The sequence below is a fragment of the Lycium ferocissimum genome, unplaced genomic scaffold (assembly GCF_029784015.1).
Source record: "Lycium ferocissimum isolate CSIRO_LF1 unplaced genomic scaffold, AGI_CSIRO_Lferr_CH_V1 ctg258, whole genome shotgun sequence".
NCBI classification, from domain to species: Eukaryota; Viridiplantae; Streptophyta; class Magnoliopsida; order Solanales; family Solanaceae; genus Lycium; species Lycium ferocissimum.
In genome coordinates, this window is record NW_026722498.1 from 163,987 (window position 1) to 181,380 (window position 17,394).

At 35.1% G+C, this 17,394-nt stretch overlaps 1 protein-coding gene across 2 annotated transcripts; it reads left to right on the plus strand.

Annotated features, from left to right (window-relative positions):
* Window positions 1–7,223: 7,223 nt before the first annotated feature.
* On the plus strand, window positions 7,224–16,822 carry LOC132043558 (serine/threonine-protein kinase MHK). Of its 2 annotated transcripts, none has more exons than XM_059434038.1 (18): window positions 7,224–7,381; window positions 8,560–8,942; window positions 9,042–9,120; window positions 10,096–10,164; window positions 10,318–10,407; window positions 10,595–10,733; window positions 10,813–10,915; window positions 11,008–11,060; window positions 13,481–13,547; window positions 13,772–13,880; window positions 13,997–14,062; window positions 14,157–14,225; window positions 14,325–14,385; window positions 14,458–14,562; window positions 15,137–15,183; window positions 15,294–15,339; window positions 15,601–15,676; window positions 16,421–16,822. In XM_059434038.1, the coding sequence occupies exons 2-18, from the start codon at window positions 8,935–8,937 to the stop codon at window positions 16,548–16,550; spliced, it is 1,317 nt and encodes a 438-aa protein (XP_059290021.1). In that variant the 5' UTR covers window positions 7,224–7,381; window positions 8,560–8,934; the 3' UTR covers window positions 16,551–16,822. The 2 variants fall into 2 exon arrangements, with proteins under 2 accessions (XP_059290021.1, XP_059290022.1); XM_059434039.1 differs by lacking the exon at window positions 7,224–7,381 and adding an exon at window positions 7,752–8,445.
* The last annotated feature ends 572 nt before the right edge of the window (window positions 16,823–17,394 follow it).

A 17,394-nucleotide genomic window follows, 5' to 3' on the forward strand; every position in this document is an offset into this window, starting at 1 on the left:
TTCTTGATTGCAAGTATGTTGTCACTTCTTTTGATTCAAGTGTTCACTTGTTTCCTGTTCAAAGTGAAAATGATGTGATAAACCAAAAGGAATATGCTAGCTTAATTGGAAGTTTGAGATATGTGATTGATTGCACTAGACCCGATATTGCGTATGCGCTGAGTACTTAGCAGTTTACAAGCAAGCCGTGTAATGAACATTGGCATGCCATAACGAGAGTTATGAAATATTTAGTTGGTACAAAATCTTATGGCTTGTTTTATAAAAAAATATCCTGCTGTACTTGACGGCTTTTCTGATGCAGATTGGAACACTTTATCTGGTGGTTCCTGTTCCACTGGTTATATTTTACGTTGGCGGGTGGTGCTATCTGTTGGAAATCAAAAAAGCAAACTATTATTGCTAACTCTACCATGGAGAGGTCGAACTAATTGCTTTAGCTTCGCCTAGTGAAGTTAAGCGAATTGGTCGAGAGATTTATTATTTCAAATACCTTATTTTGAAAAACCAATTCCTCCAATTTTAATTCATTGTGATAGCACCGCCGCGATTGGTAGAGTTCAAAACCGTTATTATAACGGTAAATCCGTACCTATAAGGAGAAAAACACAAGATCGTGAGATCATATTTGACAAGTGGTACCATTAACGTTGATTATGTCAAATCTTGCAGCATCCACTAACCAAGGCCTTAAAAGAGAAAAGGTGGAGCACATCGAGGGGGATGGGATTGAAGCCCATAAATTCATGAGTCGTATATGAGGAAACCCAACTTGGGGACTAGAGATCCTATAACCAGGTTCAATAGGAAAAACGAATCATATGATGACTTATTGAGAAAATGTATTTTTTTTTATTCCCTCCCTATGGTGTGAGTGCATTATTCTGTAACAGTTTGTGGAGGTTGAGTTTATAAACTCTTAATGAAACTCTGTAGCTCGTATGAGTGGGGTGTTAAGTTACAGAAGCACCCTTGATAGATTTTACCTATGTGAGTGTGGAAGTAGGCCACTTCCTATGAGAATTAGGCTCATTCTCAAAAGCACTCATGAAACCGGGATAGCACAAGGCCATAATGTGCTGGCTGTGAAAGCTCATCTCAACACCTTGATTATTATGTGTGAGAAATTATTTCCCTTAGCAAACCATAGTTAAGTCTGAGACCACTACGGCTTTGGAGTAAAGATTATTGTGGAGGTTTAATGCAGAGCATACCTTCATTAAGCATAATAGTCTACCTTCAACTGATATACTCTCTTATATTAATATTAAAATGAGTGGTGGATTGAAGGACATTTGAAGCATTTTAATATTATTTAATTGATATATTAAACTGTCTCATTTTCTTCCTTTGACCATGTCATTCACGTTGGTAGCATTAAGAGGCATTGAATGGTACGTTCTGTTGCTGCATTCACATTCTAATCCTTTTTTGTTTGTGGTCATTAAGCCATGTATATTGAATGGTCTGTTTCTTACCCTCACGTTCGGTGGAAAACGAGGCCATAAGTTTATTTGTAACTCATTTCTCCATTATCACATTAACTTACCCACATTCTTCTTGTAACTTATGTAACCTCTAAATAATAATTCTTCCATTTATCTACCTACTTTACTACCCTATTCATATCAAATTAATTCAAGGATGATTTTCCTAGCTATAAATAGCTAGTCATCCTTAACTTGTGGATATAGAGAAAAATATATACTTTGGAGAGTTCTTGAAAAGTGAGCAAACTAAAAGAGAGTTTATTAGTTGAAGGAAGGTGTTCTTCTTTTTGGTGGAGCTTTGAACTCAACATCTTGTCCAGAGTTTGTTGAGTTGTACGACATGATCGGGCTGTTGTATCCTGGAGGGGACAAGTCAGAAAGATTTCGCCGGGACCGGTAGATTATGTGCAGTGGGCTTGAATCTCCTTAAAGAGAGCGAGATATCCGCGCCTCGGCCGAAGATATTTTATTTCTTCGTTTTATTTTTCAATTGTAATTGTAATATTATTGTATTATCACCAACAACATATGTCCAGCCGTAGAGGTGGAAAATGCGTGGATTGGACTGAATTTAGGCGGGTCAAAAAGAGTTGAGTTAATAATGGGTGGGTCACTAAGTTGCTTGGGCTGAAATGAGCTAAAAAGCGGGTTAAAACCCAACCCGTCCAATTCTTACTAAGTTCTAATTGCTTTATTTGTTCTTTTATAATTTTTAATTATCTAATAAATTTATTATTCTTCTTTATTACAACTACATATAACATATCAAATTTAAAAAAAAAAAAAATTTGAAAATATTTTGATAAGGTTTCTCATGAATCAATTTGTGCTAGATATCAACCCAAATTTTGATGGATTGAAATGGATTGAGTTGAAAAGAGCCGAGCTAATAAATATGCGGGTCAATAACCCGTCCAAACTTGGCCAGGTTATGATTTCATGATGTTTGGGCGGATTGGACGAGTTATGATTGTCACGCCCCGAACCATGGCCTGGGCGAAACACGGCACTCGGTGCCATACTGCATGTGACCGAGCGAACCACATGGCTTGCTGAATCATCATGAGGCATACATGAGCGGAAATATAGCATGAACGTGATGAGCTTTTATAAAACATGAGATGTCATAATAATTTGATGAAATACTTGTTTAAATCATGACCTTTAAATAACATAAGTTGAGCTAAAGATGGCTAAACACCTTGCATGTCTATCATAACTAAGCCGACTAGTCTATGAAACCTTTAATCGTGAATCGACCGAAAACATACTTCGGGACAAGGCCCACAGATACCTTTAGATGCAAACTAACTAAATAATGACAATGTCTAACCCCGAATGAGATGGGACTCACCAATGTTCGGTACGTGCGCATCCTATGAGCGCGTGAGGCGTCGTCCAGAATTGCACCGCATCGTAAAATGCGAGGGCCCCCGGCAATAAAAAGGGACGTCAAGACGTTGAATGTCTTGGTATGTAAAAAGCAACCGAAAGAAATAACATGGGACATGGGATAATCGTGATAAGAACCGAAACCGAAAACCGGGTATGAGCATACATGAGCATAAGTACATATATATATATATATAATATATATATAACATGATAGTAGGGAGAGCATTCCATAAACCGACCATGTGATATCACCACGTGGGTACGTGGAGTTTGGCCTCGACGGACAATAGAGCTCCCCCATACCTTGCGGGGGTATGAGATGGTAACGTGCACGATGGATCCATTCGGTGTAAAATTAAGGTATCGTCCTAATTGGGCGGAGCGATCCTTTTCTACGGTGGCTACGTAGTTTCGAGGCTATACGAGCCTTCGTAATTCGTGCAACTCCCAAAAACATGAACATGATATAATTGGCTAAGCCCATGATTTTCGTGAATTAACTTGTACTTGTCTTGTAATCATGATTTCACGAAATAACTTGTAAACATGGTTTCATGAAATAACTTGTAAATAGCATGTATGTATCTTGAGTCATGGCATGAACATAGTTATAAAATACAATTGCATGAAAACTTGTAGACGTATAGGATATTCATGAAATAAGCATTTTTATTTAAAAACATGCATGCAAGAACCCATGGAATACAAGATATGGGTTTTCATGGATTACAGATTCTCAATAATCATAAGAAATATTAAGAACTCAATGATGGAATTATAACAATTCATACATAATATAATCATGGACATGGACCTAGGGTTATCATGAGTATGGTATAGAAACCCTAGTTTTAGTAGAGAATCATAATTTATGGATTATGAGGCGTGGGGAAGAAACAATGATGTTCCCACACGTAGATAGTAACTCTACATACCTGTAATGCTCCAAAATCTTGAATTAAAGACTTGAATTTTGGAGAAGATTTCCTAATTCTTGATTCTTGAACCTTGAGATGGGTTTTCTTGAAAACCCTAGTTTATGAACAATGATTTCTTGCTTAGATTATTAGATATATATATTAGAATTGAGTTGGAAGGGTTTGGATTGACTTACCTTGATGTTTTGGATTGTTGCTAGGGCTTGGAATTGTGAATAATGAAATAGAAGAACTCAAGACTTGGATTTATACAAAAATGAGGCGGGAGTTATATGGACGTATTATACGGTCCGTATAAAGTTATACGGTCCGTATAATATGACCATATTTTATCATGGCTGAACAGAACGTCGATTTGGAGCGTCCTGAAGTACGGACGAGTTATACGGTCCGTATAAAATTATATGGGCCGTATAACCGATTCGTATAACATGATCGGTGAAATTGGTGACCGTATCTCTTCAGTAAAATAGTCATAACTCTTTGCCGGATGTCCGTTTGAATTTGACATAATATACCGTTGGAAAGGTATTTCAAAGGGATACAACTTTCATTTAGGAAGTTTTCCCAAATTCCTAATAAATAAAGGGGTTATGGTCATTGGAAGTAAGACTTCTATAAACTCACTCGCATAAACATTACTTAGTAGAGTGGCTTCCAACTTTGCTTTGCCCAAAGACATTTCTTATGACTTGATTAGTTTTCAAAACACTTTCTATAACCCTCATATTGGTTTCATTATATTATCATCTTATGAGTCAAACCTTCGCCTTAAGCTACGAGGTGTTACAATGATTTCATTATCTAATTTTGCCACCTCCATGTCCAAGTATTAAAGACAGAGGAAAGGAAATAAGCAAGCTTATTAAAGGAAACTTCTCAGCAGGAGGAATTGATCCCATAATATATGCTCCAACAATTCAACCATAATATATGGTTCACAAATAAGGACATTTGGATATACCTTTAATTTTCACCCAAAAAAGTACTAACTCATTTCTCGTATTCTTTTATCAAGTTTAACTTTTATCACTCATGAAACTCACAAAAGGTGTATTACTTCTAATAATGTAAGCTTCTCTTTTTATGACTTAAATGTTCGACGTCTAATTGCACGTATAGCTTGTTGGCACGTGATTTACACTTATGTGTATTAACCTTGATCACAAACTTTATACTAATTTATAAGAATTGACGATTAACCGTTTTGTGTATAAGGTAAACTCTACCCACAAAATCATCTACTTTATAAATAAATGGACACAAAAACAAGTCGATAATCTGTCAAATGCAAAACTCTTTTATCAATATAATAATTCAGTAATTTTTAACCAGTGGAATATTTTGCCAATGCTTAAATTCTTGACAGTCGACTTGCATCAAGGAATTAAAGAATATTAGAGTTAAAACATACAAAGAGTTTATTGTCAATTGTCTTATTCAAACATGAAGTACTAATATGTACTGTAATTACTAATATATAGAAATGGGAGTTGGAAAGGACGAATAGGGGCACAACTATAATTTTAACATTTCATTTCAAAATAAATTTGGAACTAAAGTCACTCTACTGGGTATATGAGGTTCTTTTTCTTTCTTCACGTAGATTCTAGAATCTGCCAAGAGATCTATTCTCTCTTTGGCTTCTTCTTCTTTGCTTTGGTTCGGTTTTGTTTTAGTTACAATAATTTTTTCTTTTTCTGACTTTGCTTCGCTCTTTCTTCTTCAATTGTCCAATTTAATGGCAGCTATTTTCATTTTTTTTTTTTTGGGTTTTGGGGCAGACCAATTTTCATATGCATGCCTTTGATCACAATTGAGAGCGCGCTTATACATAACGGGTGCGATGCCGAGTTCAACAGTGATTCCATCGACCTCTCTATCAAGATATATAGCGCCGGCATGCACCATATTGTGAACTCGCCAAGAGGTGTGGGAGGCAACGAGTCCGGTTACGGTTTCCTTACGTAAAACAGTCGCAAGGTTAGTGGTCTAAAGTCATTTTTAGTATAAGATGTTTTTTTCTCATACTTGTTGTTTGTAATGTGGTATCCGTAAAAGACATAAAGCATTTAATTTTACATAGTGCTACTATTATTATTTATATATTGTAAAAATTAATTCAAGTTAATATGATTTAGCCTATCTTGGATATTATTGTAAAAACTTAATTTACTAATATGAAGATTTAAATAGTTTAACTCAAAGAGCCAAAATATTTATGATGTTAGAAAATCTTGGATCTTTCTTTCTTAAAACTAGTTATGTGAGGCCCGTGCTAAGCCCGGGCCCAAACTCAAGATATAAAAGCAGATATTTTAACTAAAGAAATATAATTTGTGTTAGTACAAGTGTACAACAACAACAACAACAACCATATATTGTAGTCCCACAAATGGGTAGTTATATAAAAGCAAAATTTTCATTCCACTCCTTTAATATTTTAACTTCCATTTGATGAAATTATAACTTATGTATCCTAATTTTCTGAAGTTATTTAGTTCTAAATAAATAATCTATACATAGTTAATGAACTTTAAGACAAATACATAATTTAACTTTGCTAGGATGAAATGCTTTCCTCTCTTAATTAGGGATTAGGGGTTCGAACAATGGATATGGAAAAAATCTTTGGAGAAGCGCTCCCCGAATAGGCGCGATGCGGTGTGAATTATCTAAATTAATTGAGAACAATGCGGATATCGAAAGATTAATCGTAAAATCGAAGAACGTGAAAAATGAGGTAGGAGGTTTTGATAGCTTTTGAAAAGTAGACTTTAAAAACAAAAATAAAAAATTGACATAAATAAATAAGATTAGGACCTAAAAGTAATTAATTAAAAAAGTTTTAAAAAAATTTGAAAATTATTTTAAGGACTACAAAAGTCCTCATGCTCTCGATAAACTAAAAGAGGATTTTTTAAAAAAAAAACAAAAAACAAAAAAAATTACTTAAATAAATAAAATTGTGACATAAAAATAATTAAAAATTTTTTTTTAAAAATTTGAGAAATTATTGTGAGGACTACAAAAGTCCTCACATTCCCTCTTATATATAATAGTAATATTTGGGGCCTCAAAATTTTGGAGGCATAACAAAGGGTTTATTAGTCTCCCACTCGAATCATCCCTTTGTTCCCATACTGGCAGAGGCTGGTAATTTTACGAACTATTGGAGGACAGGGTTGTCATAAAGTAACCGACCATGGATAAGTTTGAAAAACAAGCTGGCAGGAAGGGCTTTTATGTAAATTTAGTTTAAATAGGACCACTCCTTTTCCCCACCACCAAGCATCTTTTTGCAATATTTTATCTTTTTCTTTTCCTATTTCTTTTTTTAAGAAATTTCTTCTATTTATCTAAATGATAAATGATATTTTAAACACTTTTTATATATTTCGAAATATATATTGGTTTCTTCTCCGACGCTTCTTCATACTATAATTTTGCTGTTACATTATCGATCAGAACATTTATCTTCTCTCTAAAAATATTCCTTTTTCTTGATCTTTCTCTCTCTAGATGTTTGTAGTTTGACTTTTTCTCCAGCATTAAGCGGTGAGTTTAGTTTTTTTTTTTTTTTTTTTTTTTTTTTTTTTTTTTTTTTTGCAATTCGTCTGTTTTTACTCCTATATTGTGTTTATTATACGTTTTTCTAGTGGCTGAAGAATCTACTTATGTTGTTTTGATCAGAAAATTATGAGTAAATTCAATTGCATTATTCGCCTGTTGCTTCAAATTCAATTTTCTTCCTTTTCAGTTGTATTTTTTGGTTTATGTTATTTTTCAATCAGGACTATAATCTGAAGTGACTTGCTTTTTTCTCGGTATTGATTTGAATTGGTAATTTTTCATCTTTTTTTTTTTTTTTTTTTTTTGTTGTTAAAATTGTTGTCTGATTTATCTATTGTATTTCTTAATATTTGTTTTATTACATGTTTTTCACGAGGTGTTTTGATTTTTGATCATAGCATTGATGTGTATTTGTGTATTTAATTTACTAGTTATCATGTTATATGATTTGCGCTTATGGTGAATTGTTTTTTAATTTGTAATTCTCCTTTTGTTAGCACAGTTCTTTGTCGAAAGTCGCATAAATATGAAGAAAGTAAAACCAGAGACTTTTTGAAATAATTTTTTTTTTTTTTTGATGAAGGAGACTTTTTGAAATAATTGAAGCTGAATCTGTTTGCTATTTAGATTTAGATGTATTATACAAACTCATAATTATGGCGCGAAAAAGGTGAAACTAATTGCTTCATACGTTTATGGATATAAAGCTATAGGTATAGACTAAGTTGAAGTGAATGAGATTGCTCTTCCACATATGTTTTTTGCTATTTTTGTAGTATTATTTTAATCTCACCCTGTGTCTCCTCTCTCTGTGGTTGTTTGAGACATATCTCGGCTTTTCTGCTTTTTATGTTTTTTTCCGTTTCTATTTCCAACATGCTTTCTGTAGTATTTTGCCATGACTTCTTCATTTCCGCTACTTCCTTTTCCGAACTGCTTTGAACTGTTTTTCCTCGAGCCGAGCATCTTTGGGAACAGCCTCTGTACCTCCTAGGTAGGGGTAAGGTCTGCGTACCCTCCCCAGACCCCATTTTGTGGGATTACATTGGGTATGTTATTGTTGTATTTCCAATCCAGATTTTTGAATCGCTTAAAGCACTGAAGGTAGCATGCGTTGTTTTTGTTCTACAGTTGTATCTGATATTTCTGAAACCTTTTGACAGATAAAACATAACTGAAGCTCATGGAAAAGAGACGTTTTCATGGTTTGATAACGTGTTGGCATGGCTGACCTCTTACGTTATCCACAATATAGCAAGTATTTAAGAGAAATCAGTGGCTGCGTTTTAGATGATAACTACTGATTGCAGCTCGTGAAGGCTGCGTTTAAGCATGTTGATAGTCTTTCAGTTGATTTTCAATTTCTTTTGTAATGAGAGGTGGATTTTTTACCATTTACCCTATCGTATGCTGAACATAAAACGTGATATTTGTCAACAACCGCGTGAAGAGCACTGTATTTACAGTGTAGAAACCTCCGCCAAGAGGTTAGAGGTCCATTGAGAAAGTGTTGGTCCGCCAGTCATTGTAATCTAAAAATGGAAAGGTAATTCATATTCATACTCTATTTGGATATTAAGAAGTGGTTTTCCTTTTGATGATCCGAATTGTTTGTGCTTTCTTGTGTGGGACATTTTAATTCCAGATATAGAATATTGAAGGAGCTTGGAGATGGAACATGTGGTAATGTATATAAGGCCATTAATAGAGAAACATCTGAAATTGTAAGTGATTGTCTTTGTTTCCAAATTTGTTAGGTTTTATATATCCACACATGTTTTTCAGATTTTCTCATTTATTAGTTGATATAAGGAGACATATCAGAATCCTGTTTACAAAATGTAAGACTTGAGTAGGAAGCTTGTGTTTGGCAGCACCAGAAAAGATTTTTGATCTATGCATGCCTGAAGGGTTGCATGTCTAAATTAATAAATATTATAGTTATAACTTATAAGTACCAGATTTCAACATGGTAATGCTTGGATTTGCTTCTTGGTTTCTGTTGAGTTCCACAACGGTTGTGGGAGGGGTTACTTGGTCTCTTTATATGGCCTTGGGCAATCCTCACCTCTTGAGCTAGGTTGTAGGGTTGAGTTAGGCCCAATGTCCATTTCTTTACATGGTATCAGGGAAAGGCTCATCTCGATTTAATGTTTACCCAATGTTGGTCCCCATCTTATATTGTCCATGCTCCAAATATCCGGGTCCTAGGCGTGCGGAGGAATATAGAGTCCCACATTGGTTGTGGGAGGGGTTACTTGGTCTCTTAATATGGTCTTGGCAATACTCAGCTAGCTTGTGGGGTAATTTCTTTATCACTTTGTAATGGAAAGTTATTGATGCATCTCTCACACAACAGTAATAACATGTGCCAAATCTCAAGTGGAGTCTGGCTAACCGCAAGTGCCTTTGAGAGTTGACTGGGGGCATGCTGGGTTTAGTCCCATACGTAATAACTTGTGAGAGCCATGTTAAAGTTCCATGCCACATTGAGTCGAGATGTCAGATTAGATTTTAACCTTGCCTATGCTATTTCCAGAAATGAAGAATAATAAAATTTGACCTTTCACTTTCTTCTTTGTTTCCTCTGGAGGGAGTTGACTGGGAGGCTTATGTTGATTGTTTCTCTGTGCTCGGGCATCTCAGGATGTTGATTGTTCTCTGAGATTGTAACTTATGAATTCGTTCATTTATTGCAGGTTGCAGTAAAGAAAATGAAGAGGAAGTTTTATTTTTGGGAAGAATGTATTAATCTACGAGAAATAAAGGTCTGTGGGTTTCCTCTTATTTGGTCTCACATTTGATGGTCTGAAGGCAAAAACTTAAACATATTGATTCAGAAAAGTTACCGTGTTAGAAAAGAGTTTCTTGTACATGTTATACTTGGTGCAAGCTAAGCTTTTCAATCTTCCTCTGCGCAGTCCCTCCGTAAATTGAATCATCCTAACATCATCAAACTGAAGGAGATTGTCAGGGAGAATAATGAGCTTTTCTTCATACTCGAGTACATGGTACCAGTTTAAGACTTTTGTCTAGATTTCTTTGTGTTGCACCTTTCTCGTTGTCTGTGCTGTAGAATCTTTAGTTCAGTTAACACTGTGTACATTTATGTAACTGTGGCAATTAGTGCTTTTAATCAGAATATGGAAATACTATGTCAAGGTGAAACTCTAAATTATCTCCTTTTAAATTGTCTAGGAACGTAACTTGTACCAACTAATGAAAGAACGGCAAAGACCTTTCCTAGAGGAAGAGATTCGAGGATTGATGTCTCAGGTGTTGCAAGGACTAGTCCACATGCATAAAAACGGTTACTTTCATCGGGACTTGAAACCTGGTATTGAAATGTCATGTGTGTTATTTACCATCTTTATTTATGGCAGTGTGAAACTAAAGTTACACTTGTTCTGCCTCAGAGAATTTACTGGTGACAAATGACGTAATTAAAATTGCTGACTTTGGGTTGGCTAGAGAGGTTTCATCATCACCTCCTTTCACTGATTATGTTTCAACTCGTTGGTGAGATGTCTTATCTAGTTTGATGCATCCTTTTCTCCAAGTGCTAGTAAATTTTTGCCTCTGATGGAAGGATATTCTAATTTCTTTAAAAGGTACCGAGCACCAGAAGTTTTGTTGCAATCTTCATCATACACACCTGCTATCGGTATGCACTGTCAGTTCATGCTTGCAATTTCAGACGCTTCTTGGGTGACACACTGGATCTTTTTTAATTTGACACCAATAAGTTTCTGTATGTTTTGAAGCTAGGATTTGCTAATAATTACTTAATCCTGAAGTTTGTTCTTGAATCTAAGTCTTGACTTCAAAATTGCTGGCTTGATTCAATAGTAAAACTGGAATATGAGACGTTTACTGATGTTCTCCTTGTAGAAACTTAATATTTTATTTCCATTTCAAAAAAAAAAAACAAACAAAAAAAACTTGGTGTTTTATTAGGTGTTGTCCATGTGTGTCTAGCATGATATTAGATGTATGTACAAAAGCAAAAACTTGGTTAGTTTTGTAGAACATAGTTATCATATGTTTATTCACTACTTCACATGCTTGGGTTTGTCAATTTGTTTTGAGAAAATACATAAAATCACCCCTAAACTTGTCTCGAAACTCTCTTTAGCAATTAAACTTTTCGGGCAATTCGTTACCCCCCAAACAACTTATAAGTGAATTATGTTCAACCTTACTTTGCCAGACCAGTTGAGAGCTGGGTGTTGTTTCACCACTCGCTTTGTGATTCGTCCACGTCATTTTAATGATTTTTTTTTTTTTTTATAAATTCGGCGAAACTAACTAAAAAATTATTAAATAAATCCCAACCCGCCCCAAATAAAGAACCCGACCCATTCTCAAACAAATACCTAAACTTAGTTTATTACTTCCCAGCATTTATTTATTTTAGCTTTTCCCTTCTTCTTCATTCTTTCCTTACTTTCTCCCCATATCCATGGCTATAAGTTGCACATTCATGGCAAAAAAAAATTTCAGCTATCAAATCCACAACACACACACAGACACACACACACACAGCGCATAATTCAAAGGGCTTTGCAACAAGATAACTTGTAGATGAGATAGATTATCGTACCGAGAGATCTAAGGTCTTTTCCGGTGAAGGTGGGACCGGTTCAGTCTGTGTTTTTAAATCTTGAATTTCGATTTATAAGGGTTAATATCTAAGAACGGTGATTTAACCAGTGTTTTAGAAATAAAACATACTCGTGGTCAACCTCAAAGGAAAAAGATGCCGATTAACAAATTGTCCGGCCTACTAAATCACATCTAATTAAAACCCATCAACTAATTTAATATTTCTTTTGTTTATGTGTAACATCAAATCTATCAATTAAATTTTTTGGATGAAGTAAGTGGTATTAATCAAAGACATCAAGAAGATGCAATAATTACAAGATATAGCATTTGAGCTCACAAAAAGAAGACTGGCTGGCTGTACAACAAATATCTAAGCCAGAACTAATGAGCTAGTAAAATGCAAAAGTTGATCTGCATTACCTACAGGGACCAATTTGGTCCAACTAAAACAAATTGGCAATACACGTTGCTTTCAAAAGACCTAAAGGTGTTGACACCGCCTGAAAACATCTCCTATTCCTTTCTAACCAGATACACTAAAATATACAAGCTGGTACCATGTTCCAGATTTTCTTGATGGCTTTGTCAACTTTCCATAGATTCCAGCTCTCATAAGCTTCCTATATTGAGAGAGGAATGGTCCAATTAAGACCAAAGAGGCAAAAAAACAGATTCCAGATTTCTGAGGCCACTTCACAGTGGAGGAAACAAAGAAGCAAGAGATGGCCTTGGAAATTGTTGGTACAGAAGCAACAAAGAGAAAGAGGAGAGGGAAAAGTGCTGGTGTAGAAGCAAGAAAGAGAGAGGTGGAAATAAGAAAGAAAAAATAAAAAAAGGAAAAAGATAATCTAAAATGGAAAATAATTAATAACTAATTGTATCATCCAATTAGAAAATGACGCGTGTACAGTTGGGACCATTTTGAGTGTTATTTTTTTGTTTCACACACTTTTAGAAAATTGATGACCATTTCTTTGCCACATAAGCGGGTATTAAAATCACTTCAAACTAGAATAAGGGGGTAAATAAACACCTATAAAGTTTAATTGCTAAAGTGAGTTGTCGAGACAAGTGTAGGGGTGATTTTATGTATTTTCTCATTTGTTTTTTTTTTCCTTGCATTTTTAAGATTGCTTTATTTTGGAACTTTATTGGTTGTTCTATGATCTATCCAAAAGAGCATCTCTTTAAACTGCTGTTGTTTAGAAGTTCTCAATCATCCTTAAGTTTGACGGCCTTACATTAGAGATTGTTCAATGCGTGGAACTCTTGGATAGAATTTCATGTTTGTTTTTTTGGTTAAGTAATCTTTTGCTTGACTCATGAGAATAAGGTCTATGACTGATAGAAAAAACAGCCAACCATTGTTATACACAGTTGCTTCTTTTGACCAGTACTTCTTTTAATTTATAATCTTGCATATATCCTCTTTCTCTTTATTATCAGCTGCTTTAATGTACTTATGAATGAACACAGATATGTGGGCAGTTGGTGCGATACTTGCTGAACTTTTCACTGTTTGCCCAATTTTCCCTGGTGAAAGGTGATTTCATATCCCATATTGTCTTACTTGAAACTGATGTCCCAACTTCTTTTAGCTTGGAACCTAGACCGATTTTTCCTCCATGTAACTGACAATTGGATGATGTAGTTAGTTCCCAGAGCTTGTGAAGCATATTGTCCAAATTCTGTGGGAAATTTAAATTTGATTCATATCATTTGGGGAACTATTTCCTTTGAGAGTAATCTTCCTTTTTCTTTGGCCAGTGAAATTGATCAGCTGTATAAGATATGCTGTGTTCTTGGACCGCCAGATTGGACTAGCTTCCCAGAACTGAGAAGTGCTTCACAGTTGTTTGATATAAGTTCTTTTGGTGTAAGTCCAGCATGAACTTCTTGTTAGTTTCCTGCCATTTTCTTTTGACCTTTATCACAGACATGTGAATGATCACGTATTCAGCTCTTTTTATTGTTTTCTTTTGTTTCTGATAGATTACACCAGCCAATCTGTCTGATGTCATTCCAAATGCTAGCTTGGAAGCTATTGATTTGATCAAGGTATTCCTTATAGCTGCTTCTTTACATTGCTGGCATTTTATGCACGAAATATGAAGTGGTCTTTAGCTGATCTATCCCTCCCTTCATGCCGTAGCAACTCTGCTCATGGGACCCATTGAGAAGACCAACTGCTGACCAATGCTTACAGCACCCATTTTTTCATGTAAGCTATTTTATGTTATTTGTCAATTGCTTCAAGTTATTATTGTAACTTGCATCCTTCCACGGAGAGTTGAATAACTTGCCACTTGCTGATGAATAGGTTGATATGCGGATTCCTCGTCCTCTAGGGGATCCACTGCAGATGAATTTAAGTAATGTTGGTAAGCACTCGTAAAATACTTTTAGCCTCTGTCACTATCGCTTTTAGTTCATGAAGCTATCCTGTTGTGCAGGACCGGAGCCTAATCTTGAGTTGAACCTGTGGGATTTTGGGACAGAAAAAGATGACTGCTATCTTGGTTTAACTTTGGCTGTGAACCCAAGTCCTTCTTGCCTGGGTATGAACTTTTAAGTTTCTTATTATTTCAGGTTTATTTCCGTACAACATCCTTCCATGGAGATCTATATGTATCTAAGGTGGGTTCATATATATATATATACCGCTTTAGATACATATAAATGCTTGCAATGCACAATTGTCTATGGCTCAGTTGGTTGCAACAATTACTTTTTGTTCATGTATATCCTGGCTCTGTTAAGAATTGACATTTGTGTTTTTGTGTCTTCCTCAATCTTGTTTCTTAGACACAATACCTACACCGCTGTGTAATACAAAAAAAGGAAATATATATTCTTGATACGGTGGTAATACAAGTTTAAGCACATCTCAAATTTGCCCAGGGAAACATATTTCTAAAGACAGCAGGCCCGACACTATCTTACATATAAAACACCCTTAAAGCAAAAAACTGTATTTGACATAGTATCATTTTTGTTTTAAGAACATGAGGACTGACGTCCGTCCTTAGTATATGTCTTGCTTTAATTTTCAAGTTTTTGTTTTATTGTTGTACGGTCTCCTTTTTTCAGTTGCAGCTTCCTGAAACATTTTACCTTGACCTCATTATGTAGATTTATTTCCTGCAAAGATGGCAAGTAAAAGTCAAGGTACAGGAACGGTGAGTTTCGTATGTTTTCCTTTCTTTTTATATTTGGGTCACTGTTGTCAGGGATTTCTTTTCATAAGACTCCTGATTTTAATCTAAAAGGTTTTTAATAACATTGGCAGGATATGTTGTTCTGTCCTGGTTTCCAAGATCACTCACAACAATCAGGTAGCTCATATACTTTTCCTCCTAGTGTAATATCTTGTTGTATTAACCATTTCTGCAAAATTTTATACGACTTATTTTTCTTTTTGTTCGGGGGTGGGTGGCTTAACAATTGCCTTGTGTAAGACTCTTGAATGAAACCTAGAATGTTGAAAGGTTTGTCAGGCATATTGCTTTCTGGGTATTTAATGTAATTGGTTGAAATCCTCACCTTTTATACTATTACTTAGAGATGTCATGGCTGTGTTGATTGCTTCTTTTCAGTTTTCTGGTCATTGTTTCCTCCTGATCACCATCAAATATCTACTCCGGTGGACTCCTCATTGTCATTATCATTCAGGTCAGTATCCATTTATCGAATTTTCTTTCTGTTCATGGCATAAGTTTTGGTGGGTTTTTGAGTAATGTATTCCCCTATGGAGAACAGAAATGGAATCATCCTGCTACCAAAGTTTCCTTAACAAATTTCTGTTTCCTGAATTTCCTAGATGCATGCACCATTATAATGTCATTACTCGTATTAGTGATTGAAGTAACTTAGCCATTTGGCCCTGAGAATTATTCACTTTTTTCCGCAATAATATTTCACTTTATTTAAAAAAAAGTGTTTGGATTTAAAATTTCCAAATCCAACTTGGAGTTGGATTCCAGATTTGGAAAACTGTTCCAAACCAGTTTTCCAACTTCATCTTCATAAGTTTCAAATAAAATGCCCTCTGCAAATAGTATAACCAAATACAACTTTATCTTCAACTCCAGCTTCATAAATTTCAAATATAGTGAAAAATATTTGGAGTCTATCGCCAAACACCTTAGTCTTCCAACTCTCCACTCCCCCAGCTTAGCAGGTAGCATCAAATACATGCCCTTGAGAAAACCAAAAAAACCCAATTATATCACAACTTCCATGTCAGTAACAGGGAATCTATCTCTATTGGTTAGAAATATTATCATTTTTTTTGCATGGAACTATTAATTGAAGCTGCTTGTGGGGCGACGTCTTATGTTTATTACTACTATTATTGGGCCTAATATATATAAAGCCAGCATTAAACTAAAGTTTTCCCTTTACTTTTGTCTGCAGCACGATTCCACACTCAACTATTGGAGCTCCACAATCAACTGGTTTTGGCATGACATCTTTGCAGCCTAACTGCTTGGAGCGCCCCTTTCTGGCTATGTCATCCTCCTTCCAGCAGGGACGTTGCCTTTGAGCTACTGCTGATTCAATTCTCTGGTTCGACTAAATAAGCAATAGGAATTAGCTGTAATCTGTAAATGTAATTGACAGCGTAATTTAAAACTATTTACTAGAATTTTTTCATTCTCAGAAGATTTTCTTCTAAAGATGTAGCACCCAGCCCCTTTTATGTGGTATAGTTGGTGTCCTTGTGGGAATATCCTATAGAAGATGACTGAAAGATACTGTTGTAATTATTAAGCCATCATAAACGGGGAGAAAGATACAACTCTGATTCTTTATTTAGATTTTTATCTCAAACCTTGTGGAATCGCTTAGTTCCTTTAAGGGTATGCTACTCTTGAAGACAACTTTTTGGAAACTTTGACATCCAACTTGTGTAGTCCTTAAAAGGCGTGGGCATAAGCGAAATTTGATTATATGATTTGTCAAGTAGTAGTACAAAATTCAGAGTTCTCAACCAAAGACCGGAAAGCCAGACTCGAGAGGAGTAAATTGAGAAATGAGACTAAAATATGATAACAATTTTAACATAGTTATTGCATCATGAGGAGTAATCTAGAACTCATTTTTAAGGGGTAAAAACAGGAATCCTTATCTCTAATTTTCTCAGTTGGCTGTTATTGGGATGATGATCTCATAGGATAAGGTTTGAGAGAAGGCCAACATGGTCCTTAATTTTACTCCCAAAGATAAGTAAATAAAATTTCATCTCATCTTTCTATGTTGCATTTTATTCGATCGTTTTCTATTATCAGCTTTGGGTTAATTGCAACAATTGAGTTTAAGGCAAGACTAAATTCGTTATTTCTTTTTATTCGAATTTAATTTTCACAATGAAAAACCTGTGTATCACA

Coding starts and splice junctions, on each gene's coding strand:
- LOC132043558 (XM_059434038.1), top strand. Junction 9,121..10,095: donor ATAGAGAAACATCTGAAATT/GTAAGTGATTGT, acceptor CATTTATTGCAG/GTTGCAGTAAAGAAAATGAA. Junction 10,408..10,594: donor TCTTCATACTCGAGTACATG/GTACCAGTTTAA, acceptor TAAATTGTCTAG/GAACGTAACTTGTACCAACT.